Source organism: Dendrobium catenatum, unplaced genomic scaffold (assembly GCF_001605985.2).
Source record: "Dendrobium catenatum unplaced genomic scaffold, ASM160598v2 fragScaff_scaffold_1557, whole genome shotgun sequence".
NCBI lineage: Eukaryota > Viridiplantae > Streptophyta > Magnoliopsida > Asparagales > Orchidaceae > Dendrobium > Dendrobium catenatum.
In genome coordinates, this window is record NW_021320019.1 from 8363584 (window position 1) to 8378006 (window position 14423).

General features: G+C 37.7%; 1 protein-coding gene across 2 annotated transcripts in view; it reads right to left on the bottom strand.

The window, feature by feature from the left end:
* The window catches only part of LOC110113551 (protein PIN-LIKES 6), a 62152-nt gene that overhangs the window by 15480 nt on the left and 32249 nt on the right, over nucleotides 1-14423 (bottom strand). For both annotated transcript variants that reach the window (XM_020846187.2, XM_020846186.2), the window contains exon 8: nucleotides 11289-11389. In XM_020846187.2, the coding sequence (XP_020701846.1) occupies nucleotides 11289-11389 (101 nt within the window). The remainder of the gene's footprint in view (nucleotides 1-11288; nucleotides 11390-14423) is intronic.

Genomic DNA, 14423 nt, shown 5'->3' on the forward strand with positions numbered 1-14423 from the left:
ATGGCGTTGCAATAGCTCATGTATATGTCCAACCTTTTTCTTCAAACAAGTAACTCGTACCTCATGATAACTATGAGATTTTATACCGGGTCCAAACTGCCCAAGTGCCTCCACCATAGCAGGGAAACTGTCATAGTTCACAGCATTAAATGGAATCCCAGCATCGTACATCCATCTACTGAACACTTGAATAGCATTTCCCCTCATTTCTTTTTTAGTTATATCCGTTTATTTGTTAAACTGACCTTTTCTATGCTTTACTATATCTTCAGGATTTGGTGTAAGGAAAGTATCTAATGTACCGTTAGGTCGTGATGTTTTCAATATAGATGTAGATGTCGATCATTGACTAGATGTGTTAGATTTATTTGTCCACAATATTTTGGATGGTTTAGTAACTAAAATATCATCTGTCATCACATCAAAGTCTTCTCCTTCTCCTTCAGCAAGGTTGACATTTGATATGTCATTAAATTATTCCTTTAAATCCTTTTTTTTCAACATGGATGCCTTAATTTCAGATTTCACGTGCTCGGGACAGTTAGAGCAAGGCATTGCATTCCTAAAACCCTCAACGATATGTTGTTTGTGGCGTGTAATTCCTCTTTTTGTTATTTTACCACAAAAAATACATGTCACTGTGTTGTTATCGGATTCATTTGTTAGTATAGCATATTTCCATGCTTGATCTTTTTTTTAAAGAATGAACTGAATCTAACATTTTATGATCAACTAAAAGCAAACAAATTTAGATAAAAGAAATATAATATTGTCCAAGAAACATAATATGCGGGCTGCCGGGGGGTCCAAGGGGGCGCTGCCCCCTGGCGGGGTTCGACCTGAAGTTCGTTTGTATGGAAAGATATCGAGCGGTACTGAGTGTGTACCTAGTTGTACCGAGCGGTACCGAGCATGTACATAACGGTACTGAGCGGTATCGAGCATGTACCTGTATACCTAGCGGTACCGAGCGTGTACCGAGCGGTACCGAGCATGTACCGAGCAGTACCTAGCATTTACATAGCGGTACCGAGCGGTATCGGGCATATACCTAGCTACCTAGTGGTACCGAGCATGTACCTAGCGGTACCAAGCAAGTACATAGCGGTACCGAGCGGTATCCAGCATATACATAGCAGTACCGAGCATTTATTTAGCGGTACCGAGCATATACCTAGAAATATCAAGCATACCTGTTAAGTTGTAAATTCTTGTAAGAAATAGCCATGCAAAACAACAGAGTTGTTCGGAATAGATGGATGTTGCAAATCGTAGTCAGCTAGAAAGATTTTTTATTGGAACAGATGAAGGAGGGGGCGGATTTGGCGGAAGCACCGCTCTGCGGGACGATTCGAAGGAAACAGCGACTTCAACTTCGAGACAGATTCGGCTGGATTTGGCGGAAGGAGCGAATGCAGCAAATAGAAAACAGAAAACTTTCGACTTCGGGACAGATTCAGCGACTTCGACTTAGGGACTACGGGATGTGTTCGGCGGATGCAGCAAACAGAAAATCTTTCGTAAAATTAGAGCAGCGAATAGTCGTTTATCTTAAAATATAGATATGTTTTTAAATATAAAAAATATTGATAAGTATACTGAAATTTAAAAATAATTTGGCGCGCTATTTTGAACCATGTGCAATGCGACATGGCTCACATATGGTGCAAATAGCGCGTGATATTTTAAGCACATGCGCCTCGCCATGAACATGGCGCCGTAGGTGCGCCGCGTCGCGCCGTAGGTGCGCCGCGTCGCGCCGTAGGTGCGCCGCGTCGCGCCGTGCGCCATGACGCGCACTATTTTGCGATATTGACAACTATGGTCGACCTCGCTTTCCTTAAACTCAATCTAATGAATATCATTAACCATTCTTTCATTAATGACCGGACATATGATTTTAAAGAGACTAGGTGGTTTAGCTGGCTCTCCAATCTAGGTTGCCGTAAGTCAAGATCCTGCATTGCATTAGCTAGGTTCGGGTTACTGATTTTCAGTAATCAATTTAGACTTAGGTTCTGAGGCAAGCTCATGATATAAGCCCTCAACCTTCGGGAATTGAATCCCAATTTTTTAACAAAATTGATCATTCAAACAAAATCTCTTTCAATCAAATTCAAGCCCAACACTTAGGATAGGTTGGAGTGTTTCTCAAGTAAGTCAGAATCTCAAAACACCTCCTACCCTTCTTCGTTTGACTCCAGAAATAAATGCTCCAGTTTGATCTAAATCCCTATTGAAATTCCAACCCTTACCTCCTTTGAAATTAAACTCTGAATTCTTAAATAAATTCGTACTGCTATTTTAATCGAGAGTGTTCGTAAGAAATTTCGGTTTTCCTACGATGTAATTAACTATGAGAGCTTATGCTAGTAGGAGATTTAGAAACTCGTATCTAATTTTTCAAAAATTATTTTTTTTTCAAAAACTTCAATTAATTCTCTTTGGGAAAATCAAATATGAGATCATTATCATCATTTTTAAATGATTAATAATAAACGATATCTTCTTTCTCCATAAAGATATGTCATTATATTATTATGATTTTGATTATGAAATTAATGATCCTCCTATCCGGATCATTATCGTCAAACACTCGAATTTAATTTTGACCCTCTGGGTCATATATAATTCTTCCCTGAGTTTGACTACGATGATCAGGAAGAATTTAAACTTTTGTAATTTGAACCTATTATGGAATGATATGTTCACCTTTCGAGGTGATATATCATTCATAATGACGCTTTCAATTTTAAAATTCAAGAAATTAATTTTTTCTAAAGAAAATTAATATTTTTCAAAACTACACTTTTTAAAATCAAACATGTACCTATGTGGATACAAATTACGGTGCATATGTGAGGGGATTTTTTGTAATATTTTGACGCTGATCAGTTGTGAGAGTGACCGCCATTTGAATGCAGTGTTCTATTTGGATACTCGTATATGCCTTCTATCCGCTTGTAAGGATGTTGCAGATATGATGGTATGGCGATGCAGTTTGTAGATGTCTTTTGTCTGCTTGTATAAGTATTACAGATCTGGCCCGTGGTTCTTACTACTGATTCCCTGCTTTTGTTTAAAGGTGAATCGTAGCGCTATCACCCAATTTTCGTGAGATATCTCATTGTTCTGATATAAACTCCATTTTCTCATTCATCGGGAGGTTTTTCTAAGGCTAATATAGGGATTAATAAGCAACCCTTCCATTATGCCATCATCATCATTTTATGTTATTGGCTTGAATAAAAAATTAATCATTCCAACCTTAGATGATTGTATTCTTCCTGGTGCCCTATATTTTAAAATCAGCGGCCGCTGCCTTAAAAATAATCCTTTCAGGATCTATAGTATTGTAGATTTCTACAAGATGTAGCCTCCATAGTTAGGTAGTTGGCCTCTAAGAAAAGTTGAGATATCTGGGTGCTCTTATCGTTCATGTCTTCTTCAATAAGAATAATAGTCTGATCGTCATGAAAGTATTGAAAGAATTTGTATTTCTTAAAGGAACTTTGGAACACCAGAAAATTTAATTCGAATTTGCTCAAACATCTCTTCCATTCTTACAGGAGGTGTCATTCTCATGGGAGGATTCTATCCAAGAAATCAGTAGGTACTTGTATTCTTTGATTGAACAGCATTGATAGAGGCGATACCGTAGCAATATCAGTGTGCATGATATAATATATTGCAATGCAAACTTCGAACATCATTTGCACTTCTAAGGCCTATAGATATTAGAGATGTTTTCTCTCAGACAAAAGGCAAAGAAGAAACTTTGGAACATCAAGAAGTTTAGTTCGAATTTGCTTAAACATCTCTTCCAATCTTCCAAGAAGAAGGATGCCCTACTCATACAAGAGTTCTCTTCGAAGAGTTAGCCAATGCTAGCATTTGTCATATGTTGTTGTATACTTTTGTGTCCACAGAGGTCTTCCATAGTGTACCCACTGTTGTTATCCGCAAATGGATCATGTTAATTTACAGGGACCGGTCATATTCAATATGATCTCCTAGAAGTGTTCGTAGAAGAGTCGTTGTTCTTACATCATATCCACCTTTCACCAATCTCAGGTGGTCATTGATTATACTTATTTGCAAGGACAGGTCTTCTACTATCAATTGTCAGTGTTGTCATCTCAATCTACAGGCAATGTTGCTTGTGTTGGAGATTCCAATAACACATATAGGAGACACCTATGTATTCTGCAACTATTTGTTGTCCTTGTAAGTACAGTGCATTTGACCTAGTAGGGACTGTTGTAGGAGTTAACTGTCTATCATGAATAAACCAGCATCATTCATTGTGTACTTATGTATTCAAGTATTGATGATTGGTCTTTGTTTGTGATTGTTTAAATGTTGTGAAATGTCTATCTCTTATTGTTTATGTGTACCAAGGTCTTGTTTGTCACTCGATAGTATGTCATTTCACCCCACATATTGACTATTGCTTACATAGCAAGTTCTTCATTATTGCATGTGGGTGATATTTGTGCATTTGTAGTTGACCGATGTTACATGAAAGTACATTGTATTTAGCCTCATGGGAACTATTTATTATAAGAGTTTGTTACTTTTGTCAGCATCAGCTGTTGTGTACCATACATTCAGGTGTCGACGATTGATATTTGTTTGTGACTATTCAGATGCCGTGAATTGAGTATTGTTTGTTTGTATGCATCGAGGTCTTATTCAGCACGAGTCCATTGCTTGTTTGCTTGGATTCATTTGAATAAATTAAATTGTTATTTGACATTTGTATTTTATCTTGATTATGCATTTTAGGATTCGGGGTTCAATTTCTTGCAGTTCAAGTCATGTTCTCTGCTATACATAGTTGTTTCCCCGTATGCACTAAGGTACATGCATAAAAATGTCATAGTTGTTTCCCCGTATGCACTAAGGTACAAACGGGTACTTAAAGTTATCTCCATCACGCTAAGAAAAGCGTTTACAGGGCTTACCTGCCTCGTCACATGATTCGCATCTGGCTCCCTTCTACCACGCTAAGAAAAGCGTGTATAGATGGTTAACTAATTCATCACACACATCGAGGACAGGATTTTGGAGTCGAGGGCTTCTTACCTGTCTCAAAGTTTGTGTTGCACCGAGTTCCCTCCTATTAAGCTAAGAAAAATGTGTATAGGTGGTTTACCTGCTCGTCACATGCATAGAGGACAGGATTTTGGAGTCGATGGCTGCTTACCTACCTCGTCGCATGTGTCGCACCGGGTTCCCTCCAACCATGCTAAAAAAAACGTGATAGGTGGTTGACCGACTCGTCCCATGCATCGAGCAAGCATCTTAATTTATAATTAATCATAAATTATCTATAATTAATTATACTTAATACATAATTAATTATATTTAATTTGTAACTAATTATAAATTAAATGAATTTAATTTGTAATTAATAATAAATTAAAAATGTTTAATTATATTAATGTATAATTAATAATGTTTAATTTAAAACTAATTATAAATTAATTGGATTTAATTTATAATTATTAAAAAACTAATTATAATTAGTTATATTTTAGTATATAATTAAATTAATTATAAATAAATTATGTCTAGTTTATAATTAATTATAAATTAATTATAATTAATTTAATTACAACACAATTAATGCAGGATTTGATGTGGATTTACACGAGATTTGAACAGAATTTATGCAAACAGAGTTTGAAAAGGATTTAGGTAGGATTAGGGAGCTATTAAATCTCACAAAGATGTAAACCTCTCTGTTTCCCTCTATTAGAGGCAAGGATTTACGGGATCTAGCAGAAGAAGTGCGTGGGAAGGGAGAAATCACCTTCAAAGTGAGGGAGCTCCCGTCTTTATGGGCTCCAGAAATTCGGCCTCGGCCTCCCCGCCGCGCTATTTGCTTTTTCTTCTAGCGAGGGGAGTTTTAACGGAATATGTTCCGGGGTAAATTTTGGAAGGCAGATGGGTTCGTAGATAAGACACTACCCAGAGATTTCGCCCTCATTTTGCGAGGACTTTATGATATGAGTTCTGGTTTCCTATAGACGCAAGCCACTATAGTTAATTACCCCTCCCGATCACGAGAGAGAACTTTCGATTAAGGCTAGTCGTCAATCAGATACGTGGAGAATACGTGTTATCTGGCATATAGTAGCAACATAGGTTTCAGATGTTGGAAAATGGTTGGAAATTGAAGAGTTTGTAGGTTTGATATTTAAAATAGAAAATTCACCATCTTTCACTTAAAGCGGATGGTGGGGGAATAGATGATGGACCCAATCAAGATCCCATGGTTCCGTCATCCCGGGTCATCGTGGACCCTGGTCTACTTAGTCAGAGGAGATAATTGACCCAACCTGACAGAAGGATCCTTGTCGGCAGTCATGGGTTGCTTTGTCCAAGGAGACCTTGTAGACCCTGGGGGGAATATTTTCCTAAGGGGACAAATTTGAATCCACCTTAGCTAACAAAGGACTTTGTGCCCTATCGATCATATCTTATTGATCATGTCTCAAGGATTTGATGCCACTAAGGAACGTATTGGCTCTTGCCATAACCGCTATCTTTTGTGCCATTTGGCGGCAAAACCACTAAGTTCAGAGGGCCCCGAGTCATAACCGTTTATCCTGCGGTGCCACTTGGCGGCAGACCGTCGGATAGAAGACACGTACCACGTCCTTACTGGCAGGAAATTTGTTTGAGAATGGATCCTAGTGATATTTTCGACTAGGCATCTGGCTCTTTGTGAGCTGAAGTTAATTTTAATTTGTCCACCTGGACAAATTGTTGCGGAGGGTGGATGGATTTTGCTTTAAGTGATTGATGGATTTATTTCAATTTTAAATATGTTGGATTTTTTTAGATTTTAAGATTTTTTTGGATTTTTGGATATTTGGAACGGCATTTGAAAGTATTTGTGAATCCCTCCAGTTGAGATAAGCAATCAACACGACTATCATCGGGGTGTTTGGGGTCATTTTTCTTTATGGATTGAATCTTGTCAACTCTGTATATTGGTCGACGGAAGATCAGGTTCCATGGGTTTTATGCCTTTGTTAGTGATTTTTTTTTATTATAGGCCTTGAAGACCTAATATAAATGTATTAAAACAAATATTCTGGTCGCCACGGCCACATATTTGTTTGTTGGTTCGAACCTTGTCGACACCTATTAATCTGTATAGAAGGATTGGGTTCGAACTTAAATTCACTTATTGACCTGCGCAGTATCCCTAGAAGTCACGTGTGTACCAATAACACGCTCGCTGGGGCCCATGCGGGTGTTTGGGGGCATTTTATAATTATACCCTGTCTACTCCTTTTCATCTACTTAGGAGGATCGGGTTCAAATTTAATAACCCACGCAGCATCCCTAGATGTCTCGTGTGTATCAATAACATGCTCGTCGGGGCCAATGCGGGTTCTTGATTGCTTTTACCCCTTTTGGTGTACCTATGTGTATACAATCTACGGTGCACGTGCGGGGGTATTTTTGGAATATTTATAGACGCCTTCTGTCCACTTGCATGGATGTTGCGGATTCGGTGGCGTGGCGTAGCAGCTTCTGAATAGAGTTGTTCGCTACTTTGTACAGGTAGACTGTCGTGTACTACTCGTTGCTTTATGTAGGTGGATCGTAGTGCACAAACTAATCTCCTGCCTTTGTTACAAATGATGACGACCGCTGGAAGTCTTCTATATTAATTAGGTGATGGCATGTATAACAAGTATCATACGACAGCCTATAGGTGATTGCATTTGTTGAATGTGTCCCACCTCTTCTTGTAGCGGGCCAGTGTGTTAACCTCAACTATATGGTTGTTGGCTACAAAGAGACTTTAGCCTTTACTATTCGTTATAGATCATCACCCGTAGGAGCATTCTTATGTATGTGGTGACTCCCTCATTATTAATAATGATCATTCGTATTTGTCACCATCTTCTATCTCTTATTTGTAGAAGATCTCCCATACTATTGATGCATAATACACAGCGTATGTAGCTATACATGCAAAGAAGGGTGATAGACTTATTGGACGTTGAATGGTGATTGATTATAGGAGTACTATGACATCCACATCTATTGATAATCACCCGCCTATGTATATTATTGTGCATGAGATGCATTTTCCATTACAGATAGTAGATCCTTGTATTCACCACGATCTTTTATCTTTTTCCTATAAAGGATACACCACACTAGTGATGCCTTCACTATCATTGTTATAGATAGAATCATTATAAGAGCGAAGAGTTCCCCTGTAGTAGCTTGTAGGAATTTACACTTTAATGTGGTCATCTCATATTCGTAGGTATTTGCACTTGATGTGCCAATCAACCACCTTATGCATGCAAGGGATATATGTGTTTGTATGGTAACTTAATTGCATTCATTCACTTCTTCATGCATGTTGATTGTCGTTGCTTGCAGGTTTGATTGCATGATTGACATAGATGTCATTTGCATGAAGTTCAACTTTGGAGTTTTGCTCATCACCAATGATATTCAGCATTTTACTGATGCTACTTACAAACCTCTATTTGCACTTTGACATTCATCTATCCAATGTCAATTTCTCAATTATTTGATCCTTGCTCATTTCAAATTTCATGTCATTATGAGTTTAGCTCTTTAAAGTTCATTCAAGCTCAAGTCCTATATTTATAAGTTTGATTGATATTCAATTCGAGTGAAGGTTCTTCATGTTTGCTCAAATTATAGTCCAAGTTTGAGTACAAGTTCTAGTTCTTTGTTCAACTCATTTGAGTGCAAGTAGTCCCCTGCTGTCTTGTAGAGTTCAAGTCCGAGTTCAACATGAGTTCAATCAAGTTCTCTTGGGTCCATGTCTTGTTCAAGTTCAATGTCCACAAGTTTTGAGTTCAATGTCAAAGTTCACCTAGCAAGTTCGAGTTCATATAGGTCGGGTCATTGTTGAAGTTCAAATGAGAGTCCAAGTTATGTGCTCTTTGAATTCAATCAATTTCTTTTATATTATTCAAGTTCATTTTAAGTAGATTAAATCAAGTCCACAAGTTCCATTTTGCTCCAAGTCCCCGTCGCCTCCCCCATTTAGGGGAAAAACCAAGAGGCCGCCTACCGGCCACGTCAACAAAGACGTGCACGGTTGATGTTTATGAGACACCGCGGCGGTGATTTTGTTTTTCTCCCACCACGCCAACAAAGGCGTGCATGAGGTTTTAAAAAACATTTTTTGAAAAAGCAGTTTGTTTTCCCCCCGCTCGGGGGTACTTATGAGTGACCCCGCCTCGCCGTAGGTGCCGCACCGGGGTTCCATCACACCACGCGCAACAAAGGCGTGCATGGGGCAGTTTTCCGGTCCGCCACGAACTTTGAAGTAGATTTTTTTTTAGGTGATTACCCGCCTCGTCGTAGGCGCCGCACCGGGGTCCCATCCCACCACGCGCAACAAAGGCGTGCATGGCGATTTTCCGGTCCGCCACGAACATTGAAGTAGGGTTTTGAGTTTAGAAAACTTCATACCTTCGAGGGGTTGTCGTGGTTGGCACGTGGATCGAGGGGTCACTCACCTACCTCGTCGTAGGTTTCGTACCGAGGTCCCATCCCACCACGCGCACTAAAGATATGCTTGGGGCGATTTTCTGGTCCGACACAAACATCGAGGTAAGAGAGGGATTTGTATTTCCTCCACTTTATTAATTATATTCACAAAATTATAATTATGTTTAATTAATTATAATTAATTATGAGTAATTATAATTAATTATAAATAGCCTTAATTAATTATAAATAATTATTATTGATTAATTTTAATTTAAAAATAATAATTAATCAGTATTAACCTTAATTAAGATTAATCTTAATTAATTAAAATTAATTATGATTAATTACTTACAATTAATCATAATTAATTCTAATAATTATAATTAAATTAATAATTATAGTTAATTAAAGTTAATTATCTCTCTCTCTCTCTCTCTCTCTCTCTCTCCCTCCCTCCCTCCCTCCCTCTCGGCTTGGAGTTCGGCGGGTAAGAGCAGGTCGGCACAAAGAAGGGAAAGGGAATGAAAGGTGGGGGTCGATCGTCTGCTTGGGCTCGGTCGGCTTTGACAGACGGACAAGGATGGGGCTCGCAGCTTGGAGGAGGAGATCGGAGGAGTAGGGGTTTCTGCGTGTGTGGAGCCGAAGGGAGAAGCAGCCGAAAGCCATGGGGTTGATTCAGTATTTAAAGGCGACTTGGGCTCTCGATCGAGGTGAGATTGCAGATTTTGAGCAGGGTTTCACGGGGAAGCGACGCGAACGGCTCCGAATCAACGCAATTTCGGCAGGGATCGTGGATCCATCGGGCAATGTATGATTTTGAGCTTCCCCCTTTTTTGTTTCCTTTGGATATAGCATGCAGGTCAACAGTCTTTTACTTCCGATCCGATAAACAGACGTCGCCCAAGGAGCGAAGTCGATCAACAACGAAGGAGGCTGAGAGCTTCGGCGGATTTTAGGGATCTGGACTAAGAAGCGCGCGAATGGGAGAGAGTTACCTTCACAGTGAGCGGAGCTCCCGTTGTTGCTTCAAATCAAATGTCATAAATTCCAATCCAACTGGACGAGAACGTCGTCGAAGGGGGCGGAGCCAACCAACAACGAAGTAGCGAAGAAACGCACAAGAGGGAATGCGTAAGGAGAGTGTTAAAGCCCTTCCTCTCTCGGGTATTTAACGACGTGAGGTCGTGCGATGTGGGAGGAGTGTCATGGACGTGCCTTCGACGTGCAAAGTCGTGCGGACGTCTAGGCAAGTATGGGATTTTAAAAAAAAAAAATTCTCTTTGCATACGGTGTCCAGGTCAACATATATATATATAGCATACGGTGTCCAGGTCAACAAGGAGCATATATATTGTAATACTTTTTTTAAAATGATCTCATTGAGGCATAGCCTCAAACACCTCAAGGCGCATACCTCAAACAAAAAATGTATAAGCCTCGCCGTTGACAATGAAGCTTAAGCCTCGAGGCATTTTTTTATACCTCAATTCAAGACGCATCTCAAGGCATTCACCTCGAACGGTTTTTATACAATGATTTCTTCCATGAAAAATCATTTTTTTTTCCTTGGCCTTCTCATTCTACATCATGTAGACTCGTGGCCTAGCCAACAATATTGCATCATATGGGGCTTATAAGATGATCTCGCCTTCATTCACACCCAAACTTAGAAGGATTACATGGACACATTCAGCATGTCACCAATCTAGAGCATTTAAGCCAAAATAATAAATGGGAAAAGTTCAGTAAAAGAGAAGAAAGGATTTGCAGCATACCCAAGGATGAGGCAACTGTCAGTGAAAAAAAAGAAGGGCGCATCATCTTTCAGGATTAGGCTCTTTAAAAATGGTATGATACCACAGACAATTGCCAAAACCTGAGGCAAAAGCATGCAGATAAATTATTTTTTAAAGAAATAAACTCAAAGAAGCAATTCATGAAACCAAGGCATTGGATAAATCCGGTCTACAATTTTGGTGAAGAAAAAAAAAACATATTAGCGAACCTTTTCATACAATTATAATCGTTCTTAATATCTTTAAATAAGAATATTTTAGAAAAGGATAAATAATGAAAGTGCTATTTACCATGCAATACAGAGAAGATGTTATGGTTGCCAAATTCAACTAGAGTAAAAAGAACAAGCAGCCTTAGATTGTCAAGATAAAAATTAAACGAGTTACAATCCGACTAGGAAGATTGGATCCTTAATCGTACTTGCAATGCCATTATCCAATATAGTTATGCAAGAACATAAGCCCAATCGATGAAATCAATCAAGTTTCTAATAGACCTATGGCAAAGCAGTGGGCATGTACAACAGACAGACACGGGGCCAAACCTTCGTATGTTGTAAAAGCTATATTGGAACTTTCTTAAAAAGAAAAATCAAATAAGATATGAACGAATTTATCCAAACTTTGATTGTCTATTTTATCGAAAGTTTGTGGGCAGCAAGCTGTCAATATGCACAATATACATGCCAGTTGTTGCTGACTCTATACGATTTATGTTGATTTTGATGTTACAAGTATTCATGTGTATTTGAGCTGATCTCTTACGTTTTAGTTTATTAAAAATTCATTTTTAGTATAGTATGTATGTTGATTGAGTATATCTGTACACATGCACTTGAATTAGTTGTGGGTGACATGTCTTTGTACTCTTGCTTGTTAGGATTAGCCAGAAATTATGATCCATGCAACCATTCCATATGTAACTTCTTGTAATAGGTAATTTTACTATATGATGCTGCTATGTCCAATTCTATCATACGGTGATTTGTAGTATATTATTCATATAATCATAACTGCTTATATGCTAATACACATGACAAACATATCAATCTGCATGCATGTGCATATTTATATATATAGTTAAGTGTCATACAAACTAGAAAGGAAAATACAATTATCAGATATGTTTGAGAAAATGTCATATTAGATGATAGGTGGGTGGGGCAATCCCACTCTGATGGATAGTGTGGCTCAATAAAGTCAGTGCAATTTCAGTATGATATAAAGCTTATGGTTATAATATGAAGCCTACGGGTGATAGAGGAAGTACAACCTTCGAAGCCTACGGGCTATAGAAATAGACCTGAGCATCTAGACATGACACATTCTGAGGCGAAAAAAGGGAATTATGATATGAATTGAAATCTTTTTATGATTACCAATAGTAATGTATAATGTACATATTGGAAGGCAACTAATAATGTAGGATTTACAGGTAATATATAGTTTCCATATTGAATGCAACTAACCTAATGAAATTATATTAATATAACATTTCGCATAACTCTTACATGTAGCAGCATTTTCACCTCTTATATTATAACATATTGTTCATAATTTCTATTAAACGATTATATACAATTTTCTTACATTCACTTGTTAATGTGTATATAAGTGTTACTTCTTCTATACTTGACTACTATATTAAAGTTGCATATATTTGTCGGCGTTGTAGCTCATCAGATGGTTATTCTAGCTGTTGCAAGAAAGGAGAAAGATAAGTTTAAACCATAAGTGCCAGGTTTAGTTTTTATTTTAGGTTTATTTTGTCGATATAAGAAAGATTTGTTTACTTGACTATTTGTTTTGATGTTAGTAGTCTATTAATGTTATAGTCGATTGATGTTTTAGATTATGATCTCTTTCAAAATTGTTTTGCATTTAGATCACAAGAATTATATTGAAATGCAATATGGTAAAGTGATTGATGGCCAAAGTAGGGTCAGCGTCGAGCATGACACGTCATATGTAGATCCTCCTTATCTCTCTATACTTCTCCATCAAACCTCTAAATAAATGTATAGCTTTTATATAGGGGTGTCAATATTTGACACGACCCGAAAACCCGACTCGAACCCGACCAGAAAATTTCAAATTAGGGTCAACCCGAACCCGAAACGGGTTGGGTTGGGTTCGGGTTCAACATTTCGATTCGTTTCAAAAATCGGGTTGGGTTTGGGTTGAGCCTTTTGACCCGAAATCGACCCGTTTTTTACCTGAAAATCCAATTTTGACCCATCAACCCGAGATTGACCCGTTTTTGACCTATTTTTTACCAGAAAAGCGGAGATTGACCTGTTTTTGGACCCAAAAACTAGCATTTTTTTATTGGAAATGAGTCATTCGGATTGTATCAGGTTGACCCGGACCCAAAGCGGGTCGGGTTCGGGTTGACCCGAATAGTGCCAGGTCAATTTCGGGTTCGATTCGAACCGACCCGTGACCCGAAATTGACATCCCTACTTTCATAGTAGACCTACCCGACATGAATCCAAATTAATTAAGAGAAACATTACTATCATGTCATAACCTATGCTCAATTACTCTGTCATAGAGTTTTATCTTAATTTCTCTATAATCCGCACACTATTGTACATCACCTTTATTCTTAAAAATATGAACCAACACACTCTTTCTCCACTCATTTAAAAATTTTTTAGTCTTCAAAATAATATTTAAAAGTTTAATAAGCCAAAAAAATTCTTTCATCTTTTAAGCATTTCCATAACTCTATTGAAATATCATCAGGTTAAACTACTTTTTCATATTTCATTTCCTTTAAAGTCTCTCTAATTTCAGTTTTACTAATACTATGATAAAAAATTAAATCTCTACTTTTATTTAGAGTAGTAAGGTCACTAAAGTCAATCTTATTCTCATAATTTTCATTAAAAATATTATCAAAATATCTCATCCACCTTTGTTAAATACTCTCTTCTAATAAATTTACTTTTTGATATTCATCCTTAATACAATTCAATTAAACTAAATATTTACTTCTCTCATCTCTTTATTTGGCTAACTTATACATACATCTTTTACCCTCCTTAATATATGTCTATTATATAAACCACTAAAAACTAAATTCTTTGCATTGCATATTATTTCTTAGAT